The 13,726-nt window shown below is 38.7% G+C and overlaps 1 protein-coding gene across 2 annotated transcripts in view; it reads left to right on the top strand.

Moving 5' to 3' along the window:
- The first annotated feature begins 4,987 nt into the window (after positions 1 to 4,987).
- Positions 4,988 to 13,726, top strand: part of USP14 (ubiquitin specific peptidase 14) — a 44,619-nt gene continuing 35,880 nt past the window's right edge. For both annotated transcript variants that reach the window (XM_072828979.1, XM_072828977.1), the window contains exons 1-3: positions 4,988 to 5,341; positions 9,246 to 9,391; positions 11,489 to 11,521. In XM_072828979.1, the coding sequence (XP_072685080.1) occupies positions 5,176 to 5,341; positions 9,246 to 9,391; positions 11,489 to 11,521 (345 nt within the window). In that variant the 5' untranslated portion in view covers positions 4,988 to 5,175. The remainder of the gene's footprint in view (positions 5,342 to 9,245; positions 9,392 to 11,488; positions 11,522 to 13,726) is intronic.

Genomic DNA, 13,726 nt, shown 5'->3' with positions numbered 1-13,726 from the left:
TTAAATGAATTATACAGAAAGCAATTGCTCAAGGAGACTTTGCAGTTTGTGAAGTTTGAAACGTATCATGGAGGTGAGATGTACGGAAGTGGAGAGGAAATGGGGAGAACTTGATTCCAAGGTAGAGGGGGGGAAAATGAAAATCCAGAAAGCACAATCTCTTCAAGCATAATTGACTTTAATTGCAGCAGAACGTATAGGTATGGAAATATTGGGCCAGACTTTTTTTTAAAAAAAAGATTTTATTTATTATTCATGAGAGACAGAGGTGGGGAGAGAGAGAGAGAGAGAGAGGCACAGGTACAGGCAGAGGGAGAAGCAGGCTCCATGAAGGGAGCCCGACGCGGGACTCCATCCCCGGTCTCCAGGATCATGCCCTGGGTTAAACTGCTGAGCTACCCAAGCTGCCCAGACTTTTGTTTTTGAAAGCAACTTTTTGACAGTGAGGATTATAAATCATTTGCTTCTTCTGCTTTTGGGTCAATTAATTAAAACTCCTGGAATTGAACTTGGCCTAGAAGGTAGATATATAAACATACCAGTGCACCTGGTATTTGTTCTGTTCTAGGTCAGCTCTATTTGGTCATTATTCCCAATATGTGCACTCAACTAATGATTTAAATCTTACAATACCAAGAGTATCCAGAGACAGATTATATAATTTTTATTTTATAGGTGAGAAAACTAAACGCCCAGGATTTTTGTCATGAGTTTAAGAAAACTTCATGAGCTTGAAGATTATTACAAAAGAATCCAATATTTGGATCGTAGAGATTACTGGTTTTCCACCAAAGTCCATTGTCTCTTGCTTGGGTAATGGTGGAGTGTAAGCTTGAATAATACCCCTGCCCTGTTAAAGACTGCATTTCCCATACTTCCATGCAGCTAGGCCATGTAACTGTAAATGTGAATTGGGAAGTGATTTATGCACATCCTGCTTGTTACTCTCACTTAAAAGGAGATTGCTGCCCTGTGCTTTTTTCCCCCCCTTCTAGTTCTCCTTCTTGGGAGGTGAATCTCAAATGTGCCTGCAATCCATCTTCAACCAAGTAAAAAAAGACAAGTCCCTTAACGCCTTATTACTCAAACTGGTGATTTCCTGAAAGCTTGTTAGTGTCTTAAATTTCATCCAGGACCTACTGAATCAGAATCTGCATTTTAAGAAGATCTCAGGTGATTTACATTTGCATTAAACTTTGCTTTGGGGGGTAGTAGAACTTCATGGGTGGAATGTTGTCTTTGAACAACCTCATGAAGTAGAGCTTTCCCCTCACTTTTCCATAAACTGTTATCTTCTTTGAGCTATTGAATTTTGGGACCTCTTTGTTATAGTAGCATAGAAGTCACCGTAATATAATTGGCCTCATCTGTTGATCCCAAAATAGGGCATGCATTCATTTAGGAAACACTTATTGAACACATTTTACAGGCAAAGTACTGTTCCAGGATATATTTATATGTATAAATATATACAAATATATAAAATATCATATATGTATATATGAGATACATAAATAATTTGGGTTTTATGTATATAAATATATATTTATATATAAATAAATAGTTTGGATAATATATATTTATCCCCAAATTATTTAAGGCTGGGCTTTTCCCCACCAGTTTAAAATTTATTTTTATTTTTATTTTTTTAAAGATTTATTTATTTATTCATGATAGACAGAGAGAGAGAGAGAGAGAGGCAGAGACACAGGCAGAGGGAGAAGCAGGCTCCATGCCGGGAGCTCGACGCGGGACTTGATCCCAGGACTCCAGGATCGCGCCTTGGGCCAAAGGCAGGCGCCAAACTGCTGAGCCACCCAGGGATCCCCCAGTTTATAATTTAATAGAGGAAACAAAACATAGGACTACAAAAATTTTAGATGCTACCAGAAAGTGTGTTAGATATTGCTGGTTTGGGTGGGGTTTTTTTTGAAGTCCATGGTAGACAGAATAATGCTTCCTCAAAGATATCCATGTCCTAATCTCCTGAACCCATGAATATGTTACCTTATATGCCAAAAGGAACTTTGAAGATGTGATTAAGGATTTTAAGATGAGATTACCCTGGGTTATCCAGGTGCAACCAATGTAATACAGCATCTTTATAAAGAGGGAGGCAGAGGATTAGAGTCGGGGCAGAGCTATGAGGATGGAAGCAGGGTTTGGAGGGATGCTGTTGCTAGAAGGGGCAGTAAGACAAGGACTGTGGACATCCTCTAGCATCTGGGAAAGGTAAGAACTGGATTCTCCCCTAGAGCTTTCGGAAAGAGCACAGTCTTGCTAACACCTTAAGATTGGGACCACTGTTGAATTCTGTCTGCCAGAACAGTAAGATGATACATTTGTGTTGCCCTAAGCCAGTAAATGTGTGATAATTTGTTAAAGCAGCAATAGAAAACAAATATACAGCTCTTCCATTTGGGGCATCCAATGTCCTATACCCCAATATGTCTACACGGGAGGCAGAGCCAGACACTCCTTTCCTCATCATTAGCTAATTATATATTCTTGATCAGGACGCAGAATCTTGAGGGATTGAGGTGGACAAGGAATTAGAAATTACTCATGGAAGTGATGGTAAGAGTGGCCAGACTGTTTCTGTGACATGACCTTACCTATGTTCCCTGCTGCCCATATCCCTTGGTGCCCATCCATTATCTGTGCTTGGTTCACAAGTTTTCCTATCGATTCTATTAGCTTACCCTATATTCTACCAATAAATTCCTTCCATTGTTTATAGCCAAGAGCTTTAATTCAGAGGGCCATGGAGTTAATTTGTGCATATTTCTTGCTTTTTTTTCAAGATTTTAAGTAATCTTTATACACAACATGAGCTTTGAACTCATGACCCCGAGATCAAGAGTCACATGCTCTACTGACTGAGCCAACCAAGTGCCCCCTAATCTGTGCATATTTCAATATTCCTAGTAGATTCTCAGTCATATGAGGGCAGGACTTTTGATTCATCTTTGTATTCGCAGATTTTACATTGAGTGTCTGCACTTAATATGTACTTGTTGAATAAGAGGACCAAACATTTAAATGAACAGTACTTGATAGAAAGGGTAATTGTAGGAGGAGGCCTTATGTGTGTATGAAAGAATTACCATTAAATAAAGACCTTAAAATTAGATAAAATATCTACTGGCCAGATGAGGAGTGGGTATTTTAAGCACGAAACCACAGGTAGTTCAGCAACTAAAAACTTTTCTGATACTTGGCTACATTTTACAGACATTATTTATTTATAAACATGTTGGTTAAGATATTACTAATATATTCATTATTTAAAGAAGTCAACCTTAAGCAGAAGATTGCATGCATTAAACACATGTAGACCAGGGCTTAACAACATATGGTATACAGGGCAAGGCTGCTATCATCTATAATTCCTGCTGAGATTTGGGAAGGCTAGCTATACAAATTTCCTTTGACATTTCCTTTTAGTTGCTAGCACTGGGCCATATCCTCCCTCTGTTCCATTTGTCTTAAATTCAAGGCTAGAAGTTAGTTTTACTGAAGTGTTGGTCAGTGTGAGCTGAAGACAGACTTGTTCTAGAAGACTCTGAGTACCTATTGAATGAGTAAGTCAAAAATAGGTTGCTCTCACATCCAGTTCTCACAGCATCAAATAATTCCAGAGTATCCACTAGATGATTTCTGTTTATAGTCTAGACATTAAAGAAACGGAAGTTTGGGGCACCTGGGTGGTTCAGTTGGTTATTTAATCTTCGTCAGAATCTTGTAATATAGATAATATTCTTGGTTTCATCGAGAAGGAAACTGAAGTTGAGAGGTCACACAGCCAGTACCAACCGGATTCAGACAAGTCTTAATCTATAACCATTAATTTTATTACCTGCAATCATAGTGCTCAATAAATTTGATACTCTTTCCACTTAATACATCACTTTAAAAATATTCTACAGCATCATTGTGTTGTTTCCCTCACATTTTGGATCGTATTCTCATGATAGGTCTTGAAGTAGCAAAGGGTATGACTCCTGATGTACATTCATGAAATGGGTCTCCAAACAGGTTGTAGCGTTTTGAAATAGGGACAATCTACGTCTTGAAACATGGACAGCTTCAAAACTTTTGTGGCATTTGGAATCATTGTAAAGCCTCTGTAAGGTAAGAAAGCACCTCAAATTTGACTTGAATCTCTGAAATCTCTCCTTTCACTTACAGGCTCTACTTCTCATCTAGAATGCTTGGATTTACTTCTCTCATGATAACCTGGACTCTGAAGAGGCTTCAGAAACCATCCAGTTGAATTCTCTCTTTTTCCCAGATTGGGGAAACAGGTCCAAGGCAGCTGAGTGCAAGTCCCCGCGCCTGTCACAGGGCATTTTTCTTCCTGCCACCTTACTAGATGCAACCTAGGGTCGCAACCGGTTGTTAGAAACAACACTAATACATTACAATCAGGGCAGGCCTGTCTCTGCAGTATTCAACGCCTTTTGACACGCATATTGTCACAAAACCCTGAAAGGGAGAGCTGGATAATCTTCATCCGTAAGCAGACTGACCAGGTGAGGGGCGGAGCAAGGCCTCTCTCGGCTCTTCCACCGGCTATATTAACAAACAAACAAAAAATGCCTGGCTCTAGTCGAGCCCTTTCAAAAAAAGAAGAGAGAGACATTTTTTTCCTTTTTTAAAAGGCAGCTGCAGGGCAGCCCGGGTGGCTCAGCAGTTTAGCGCCACCTTCAGCCCAGGGCGTGATCCTGGAGACCCCGGATCGGGTCCCACGTCGGGCTCCCTGCAGAGCCTGCTTCTCCCTCTGCCTGTGTCTGTGCTCCTCTCTCTCTCTCTCCGTGTCTCTCATGAATAAATAGATAAAATCTTAAAAAAAAAAAAAAGGCAGCTGCAGGGTACCAGGTTCGCACTGGCACAGGGGCCAGCGGGGCGGGCGGCAGGGCAGGGCCGGCCCCTCCGCGGTGGGCTCGGTCAGCGCAGCGTAGCGCACCGCACTGCGCAGGCGCGCACCTGTACTGGCGCAGGGGCCGCGCGCCCGGCCCGCCCGCGCGCGGCTTCCCTCCCACCTCCCTCAGCCCCGCACCCTCCAGGCCCCGCCTCGCCCTGCTCCGCGCCGGGTCTTCGGCTGCAGCCGCCGTGTGGGTCCGCGGGCGGGCAAACTGCGTGTTGCTGCGTCATCGGCAGTGGCCGGTTTGAATGAGACTCGTCGCACCCGTGCTGCCGCCACCACCGCGCCTCCGCCTCGGCCGCCGCCGCCACAGCTTCATCGCGTCCCTTTCCCTTCGACGCCCTTGCCAGGCCCAGCCTTCCTGCACCGCCGCCGCCGCCGCCGCCTCTCGAGCCGCCATGCCGCTTTATTCCGGTGAGCTCCTTCCTCACCCTGCAGTCCGGTCCCGCGCCTAGGCCTCGAGTAGGCCGGGCCTGCAGGGCTGGCACCGGGCTGAGGACGGGGCGGGGGAGGGGGCCGGCCGGCCTGGTGGGAGGCGACTGCGTGGCGACGACCCTGGCCGCTTTCTCTCAGCCCGCTGTTTGCGAGCTCCGCAGCTCGAGGGACCGCTGTCCCTTCTGGGCGGGGTGGGCGGGAGTGGGGATGGGGAGCGCGAGTCCGTCTCCGCGAGTGGTGACTCTGCAGAATAGTTTCTGTCGCCGTCCTGGTGAGCCCGGGGAGGTGAGGGTGTGTCCGGAGGCCCCCGGGGCGGGCCCGGGCTCGGTGGTAGCTGCGGAGAGGGAGAGTCAGGGAGGGGGAAGCCTGAGGTACGGGAGGATGGAAGCTTAGCCTTCCTCCGTCGTGCTTGGGGTTTACCTCAGCCAGCTCCCCACAGCTTACTCCTTGCCGCCTTTGGCTCAAACACCCCCTTTTTTGGTACCAATTTCAGTTTTTATCCAGAGGTAGATCGTGAACTTCTTGCTTCGTTTTCGTTTCCTCAAACGTTGTGTATTGGGTTTCCACTCCTGAAGCGTGCTGTTAGCTTTCAGACTTAGAGGAATACAAATACCTGCAGGCGTCATTTCCTTTTAAACGGCGATTGACAGTTTTTATTTTATTTTGCTTCAGGCAGTCCCAAGGTATTCTTGGCCAGCGATCACATTTTCACTAGTGAAGGGACCTTGCTGTTGCTGATTCTTACTCAAAATGGCACCTAAGTGGTGACTTCGGTTCGCTGTGGGCGTGTGATTCATTGGCCATACCCAACTCCATGATCATTCCTTTATGAAAGATTCAGCTTTTTCCAAAGAAGGATATGAAACAAAGGAATAATGTTTAGTCTTGAGGTGGATTCTTAATGGCCTAGAATCTTGAATACTTTAATGATTGCTGAACCTTTCTAAAGCCACGATTAACAGGAGAATGGTACTTTGAAAGAGTCTATTTACGCAACGTAGAAAGGAAGAGTTATTAATTGATAGCAATAAATGCCAGTGTATGCTGGACTTAAACACACTGGTGGACTCACAACACCAACCCCTCTCTTTGTTCCCCTCAAAAAATACTTATATTCCCCAAACTATCTATCTTAACGTTAAGTTCTATCGTAAATATTTAATCGTATCTTTTCCTTATTTCCAAAATGAGAGAATTGGAGTAGATTTTTAGGATTTCCTCCTTTGACCTCTCCATATTGAGAATTTATGTTTTCAGGTTCTACAAAAACCCCTATATTAAAATGAGAGTATTTCAGGTACCATTTCATGAGTTTTAGCAGAGAATTAAATAGGTCTGTATATGGTTAAGTGCTGTAAAAATAAGTGAACACCTGGTATACCTGGCACAAAGCTAGTGTTTTTATACATGTTGCTTTTTTTAAATCTTCAACATAATGGTATAATACTGGTACAAGTCTCTTTGATGGATAAGCAGAAAGTTTCAGTAACTTGCTCATGGTGACACAGCTAAATCAGTTTCAGATAGGTTCCTCTTCATTATATCTAATATTCTTTTGGTTTAGTCTCTTGCTCGTGTTATTCTCTGTTCTAGTTTATTTCAGAATTACAGTTGTGCCCACTTCAGACCCATTTTCCCAGCTGTCACAAGAGTGATCTGATGTGCAAAGCAGACCAAGGTGGTCTTTATGAAAACCTTTCACAGATTTTGCATTTTTATAACACAAAGCCCAAAACCTCCTGTATATTTTAACATGACTTCTGTTATCTTCCTTAACTTGATCCTTGACCACCTTCCAGTTTCAGCCTCTTTGTCTCCCCTCGGGGAATTACTCAAATCTCAGAACACATAATCCAGTTTTATGCTTTTGATGTTTTTCTTATCAATTTCAGATATGCTTATATTTTAAGTGGCTAATTTTTTTTTTTTTTTTTAAGACTCAACTCAATGTTGATAATTAGAACCCAAAGTTACCACTTCTTCCAGGGAATCCTTCACTCATGAAGCATTCCACTGTGATCCTGTGGCATTTATAATATTTATATTGTATTGTTAATTATTTTGACCTTTTCTGCCCCTTTTCTCTCTTATTAGAATCTAAGTTCATAGAGTCTTCCTAGAGCTTGTTCTGGGCTTAATGAGTGCTAAACACAATAATTGAACTAGTGAAGGAATTGAGATTTGGAATAAGGATTAGTTTTTCATATTTTGGTGTTATTAGGAAAACAGCTAATTGTGAGATTCTCATTTGAGTAGATATGAAGTTTTCAGTGGAAACGAGCTATGTATATTGTGTTTACTTATTTTTATGGATTTCAAAAGTTAGCTATTTTATGATGCCGATTGGAATTTTAATTATATGGTAAAATATACGTAAAAAATGTACTATTTTAAGCATTTTAAAATTATATTTTTTGGTATTAAGTACATTCATATTGTTGTGTGACCATCATCAGCATTCACCTGCAGAACTTGTTCATGTTCCTGCACTGAAATTGTGTACCCATAAAACAATAACTCTCCATATCCTCTTCCCCCCAGCCTCCTGACAACCACCATTCCACTTTCTGTCTCTATGAATTTGACTACTGTAGGTACCTTACATAAGGGGAATAATAAAATTTGTCTTTTTGTATCTGGCTTATTTTGGTTAGCATAATGTCTCCAAGGTTCATCTATGTTGTATAGCATGTATAAGAATTTTGTTACTTTTTAAGGCTGAATAAGATCCATTTTATGTCTGAACCACATTTTGTTCACCCGTTTATCTGTTGATGGACAACTTGGGTCGCTCACATCTTTTAGGCTCTTGTGAGTAATGCACTATGAACACGGGTATATAAATATTTGAGACCCTGCTTAACACTTTTGAGTGTATACTTAGAAATGGAATTTTTGAGTCATATGGTAAGTTTAATTTTTTGAGGAACCACCATGCTTTTTTCCACAGTGGCTGTGCTGTTTCATATTCCCATAAGGAATGCTCAGGGGTTCCAGTTTTTCTCCATCTTCACCAGTACTTGGTATTTTCTTCCTCCCCCCCCCCTTTTTTTTTAAGATTTATTTATTTATTTATTCATGATAGAGAGAAAGAGAGAGAGGCAGAGACACAGGCAGAGGAAGAAGCAGGTTCCATGCCGGGAATCCGACGTGGGACTCGACTCCGGGTCCCCAGGATTGCGCCCTGGGCCAAAGGCAGGCGCCAAACCACTGAGCCACCCGGGGATCCCCTCTTTTTTTTAAATAGCCATCCAAATGACTGATGTAGGATTTCTATGTTTTTTAATGATTTAGTTGTATCTTTAGATTCTTAATATTTGACTACCTCTTGCTCAGGAACCAAAACCTTTCAATTTTCCCATGGAACCATTCTTCTTATAATCCAGAATCTGTATTCTTTAACCTGTTTTAAATATGCTTTATTTTTCCAATAATTTTTTTTTAATTTTTTTCAAGTTATCTTTCTAACTTCTTTAGTCTTTCTATTCCCGCACTAAGTACTGATTTTAATAATTATTTATTTAAACACATTTTGAAGTCTGTGAACCTTATTCTGGGAAATATTCCAAAGTGATATTTTGTTGAGATTATTAGAGTAGGATTCAGAACACTTGAATGTTTACTAACTAGTTTTGTGACTAGTAAATCAATCATCTCATAAGGCTTAGTTTTATTTATCAAATAAGTTGGATTAGATTGAATTACATTTTATTGAGGACCTTCTATGTTCAAGTTAGTCCTGATTAGGTAAGCATTTTGAGCATGTAAAGAGGAATGGCATAAGCTAGTTCTTGAAAGCCAAAATAATGGGTCCCTAGGGATCTTCTAAGTCTGAAGTTCTTTTATTTTAATAAATGAAAAAAAATTATGGTTTTGCTTGCAGTTACCGTGAAATGGGGAAAGGAAAAATTTGAAGGTGTAGAATTGAACACTGATGAACCTCCAATGGTGTTTAAGGCTCAGCTTTTTGCACTGACTGGAGTCCAACCGGCCAGACAGAAAGTTATGGTGAAAGGAGGAACATTGAAGGTAAAATGTAGTCCAAATTTTTATTATATACTACTATATAATTAGTGGAAACAAACACCAAAAAGTGTGTCACTTGAGATGTTTTTTTAATTTGGCTAGAGTAGATAGTCTGAATTTATAACTGTCTTATTCATGTTAGTGTAGGAAGGAACATTGTAGCCATTTCAAAACACTGTATTATAAAAGCATCATTAAACTTTTCATTTTAAAATGCATTGTATCCAGTGAATATTCCTAGGCGTCAAAAGAGTAAGGAACTTTCCATTTGTCTCTGTTTGGAATTTTTTCCTGTGTGTTAAAAGTATTTTATTTTGTTTAGATTAATACAAAAATCTATCTATCTATCTATCTCCTTAGTAGTTTTCTTTTATGGAGTGAAGAAAATATTCTGTTAAAACATGGAACAATATGGTAGATTAAAAGACTTTAAAAAAAAAGACTATAAAAGGTATTTCTTTACATTCATTTGAATATTCAAATTCAAAATATTTCAACATCTTTACCAAAGCACTGGCTCTGGAATACTGGAAAACTGTTAATTTTTTCTTTTAGCCTGTTTAATATTCTATGCATTAAAAAAGAGCTATTGCTTAGGAATAATCACTGTTTAAAACCTGTTTGGAAGTGGGATAAAAAATTTTTGTTTAAAAAGAGAGAACATTACTTTTCCTTTAGTTCCATGGAATGGTCACATCAACTACAGGTAGGAATCTAAGCTTACTGGCATCATTGGTGACAGGCCACAAAAAGATGCAAGCATTATTGTTGTTTGTAATACGGTAGAAGTATAGTTTAAAAAAATATTATCCTCAAGAGTTAGATATGAAATGCCAAAGAGCAGTTGTTAGCTTTAGAGATATGGCTTGGTTGCCCCTCAGCTGGGCAGTAAAACTAATGTTGGTGAAGAACACATTGTTTCCCCTCCAAGGTGCAATATGAGTGTTCAGTCATTCGAAACTTGATAGCCCAATTTGTGATGAGCTGTATATTGGTGGTGTACTATGGAGAATTACAGAAAGATGGTAATTAAATGAAACTGACTACTAAATAGCTATCACTTAATGAATAATTATTCTGTGCCAGACTTTTATTTTCATTAATTCCCAATTGTATGTATTCTTAAAATGAGGAGAGTAAATAAATATATTTTATGATTTCATAAATGAGAAAACTTAGCATCAGAGATTTAGGTAACCTATAGCAAGGCACCAGAAGAGCATGCAATATACAAATTAAGCAGATCTCAGTTCATTTTTCATTTTTGTGTACCCTCAGATAAGTAAGTGATCTGAGTGAGCATATATAGTTATCATTTCTTACGATTAGTAGTAATGGCCCTTAAACTGAGAAGGACATTTAGGAAGTTACTGTTGCACTTTGAAGCAAGATGTCCAAAGAAATAATTAGTGGCACCACCAAAGAGGAGGATATTGGGAGCCTGGCATCATCTATATAAAGGAAGGAATACTATGGAAATGACATCCTGTGAAGGGAGAGAGCTTAGCTGCAGTATTTCAAGATACCTGTGGGCTAATCATGACATTAAAAATTGTTTCAATTGAAACAATTGAAAAAGTATTTAATTGCTTAATGTGAAATTTAAGACTTGAAAAACGTTTGTGGACTTAAGAAAAGTTATTAAGGGTTAGTTTGCCTCTGGTAGTCCTAGTATAATTTTTAATGGCACTTTCATTCTCAAGAATCTCCTGCTTTGGACAATAAATTATATAATTCTAATTATGTAGACCTATTTCACAAGTTACTCTTCATTCCTGTCACATAAGCTGATTATTAGCTTTGTTGGTTCCATACATGTAACAAATATGCAAAAAGTTAGTATCTGTCATCATTCAGGTGTTTTTTAGTCTTTTTGGTACTGTCACGTTGTCTTTTAGATTGTCTTGTAGTTTAGGCTTTTGTTAGACTTACCAGCTTTAAGACTCCATTTGAAAAAATACTTTTGATTATAGTAATCTTAAGTAAAATCTGCCTACAGAAAAAATTTATTCTGTTTTGGAGTAGTTTAAAATTAATTGATTATTAGAATATGTTCAATTTATACAGGAGTTAAATGTTTTTCATTTGTTTTTAAAACAGGATGATGATTGGGGAAACCTCAAAATAAAAAATGTAAGTATTATAAGAGCCCTTGTTACAATTCAGTTTCATTCTTTTTTTCTTTTTTTTAGCATTTTATTTATCTGACAGCACAAGAAGGGGGAGCAGGAGAGGGAGAAGCAGGCCCTCCACTGAGCAGGGACCCCGATGTGGGGCTTGATCCCAGGACCCTGGGATCACAACTTGAGCCAAAGGCAGGTGCTAACTGAGCCACCTAGGCGCCCTATAATTCAGTTTCTTAATTATTACACACAAATGCATTCCAAATGCTTTTTTTTCCATATATATATATATATCCAGTTGTTTCATTGGTATCTATTGAAAATACTTTCCTTTTCCCATTGACTTACTTTAGAGTCTTTCTTGAAAATCCATTATATGTAGGTTTATTTTTGGACTCCTATTTCATTGATATATTTGATTATAACTTATGCTGGTACCCATGGTCTTAGTTATTAAAGCTTTATAGTAAGTCTTCAAATAACATAGTATAGGTTCTCCAACTTCTGCAAGAATATTGTAGCTGTTTTAGCTCCTTTGCATTTCCTTATAACCAGAATAAGTCTGTCAGTTTTTACAAATGGACTCCTGGAATTATGAGATTGTATTGTTTGGTTAGTTTGGGGAAAATGGGCATCTTAACAGTATTGAGTATTAAAATCCTTAAATATGATGTTCTCTATTTAGGTCTTGATTTCTCTTAGCTGGGTTTTGTAGCTTATTTTTTTTTTTTTTTTTTTTACTTTTTTTTTGTTTTGTAGCTTATTAATGTAGGATCTCTGTGGTTTTTGTTAGATTCTCTGAACTTAAGATTTCAGGCTGTTGAAAATTATATTTAAAAAAATTTTTGTTTTCCAGTGTTTATGGGTAGATTATAAAAATGTAGTTTATGGGGATCCCTGGGTGGCGCAGCGGTTTAGCGCCTGCCTTTGGCCCAGGGCGCGATCCTGGAGACCCGGGATCGAATCCCACGTCGGGCTCCCGGTGCATGGAGCCTGCTTCTCCCTCTGCCTGTGTCTCTGCCTCTCTCTCTCTCTCTCTGTGACTATCATAAATAAATAAAAATTAAAAAAAAAAATGTAGTTTATTTTCATCTTGTGACCTTGCTAAATTCACTTAATAGTTTCATTAGTTATTTTTTAGATTCCATTGGGCATTTTTTATGTACATGATCTTGTTATTTGCATTTGCAGATTTTAGAAGAATTTTTCTTCTTCCTTTTCAATCTTTATGACTTCTGTTTCTTTTTATTGCCTTAATTCCCTGGGCTAGGACTTCTAATATAGTGTTGAATAGAAAGTGGTGAGAATGGGCATCTTTGTCTTATCCTAGCTTGTTCACTAAGACCTTTTAAATTATGAATGGCTGTTGAATTTTATTAAGAAGATCATATGATTTTCTTACTTTATTCTGATAATCTGGTTAGTCTCAATTTTTTTTTAAAGATTTTATTTATTCATGAGAGACACACAGAGAGAGAGAGAGAGAGGCAGAGACATAGATAGAGGGAGAAGCAGGCTCTATGCAGGAAGCCCGATGTGGAACTCGATCCTGGGACTCCAGGATCACGCCCTAAGCCAAAGGCAGACGCTTAACTGCTGAGCCACCCAGGTGTCCCAGTCTCATTAATTTTTAATTGTTAAACATTGTATTTCTGGGATGTGCAGCTCTCAAGGTTTTTGGTTTTTGCAGGCCCATTTATATTCCTAAAGATTACTATTTTTAAACCCCGAAGAGTTTCATCTATATGTTATATCTATTGATATTTATCCTATTAGAAATTAAAACTGGAATTAAAAAACCTATTTAAAATAAATAAATAAATAAAAAATAAAAAACCTATTTATTTAGAAATAACAATGACAAACCAGTTACATGTTAATTTTATATTTTTAAATGTTTTCCAAAAAATATTGTGAAGGACTGGCAGTGTTCTGTATTTTCACAAATCTCTTGAAAACCTAGCTTCTATTAAAGAAGGTATTTGAATTCTCAATATTTGTCTTTGCATTCAATCTGTTGTAATATGCTGTTTTAGTTGAGGTACATACAAGAAATATGCCTTCACACAGTTAAATAGTTGGGAATGGGAGACATCTTTTTGGATAAAATTGTAAACATCCTTCTTTCATAGTACACTCAAACTCAACATATACTAGCTTATTATTGGTTAGTTTGTGGTAGAAATCACATCAGTGACCTTTGTACATGAAAATC

This window comes from Canis lupus, chromosome 6, assembly GCF_048164855.1.
Source record: "Canis lupus baileyi chromosome 6, mCanLup2.hap1, whole genome shotgun sequence".
NCBI classification, from domain to species: domain Eukaryota; kingdom Metazoa; phylum Chordata; class Mammalia; order Carnivora; family Canidae; genus Canis; species Canis lupus.
Note: the sequence above shows the minus strand (reverse complement) of the source record. Positions and strands in the feature narration are given on the sequence as shown.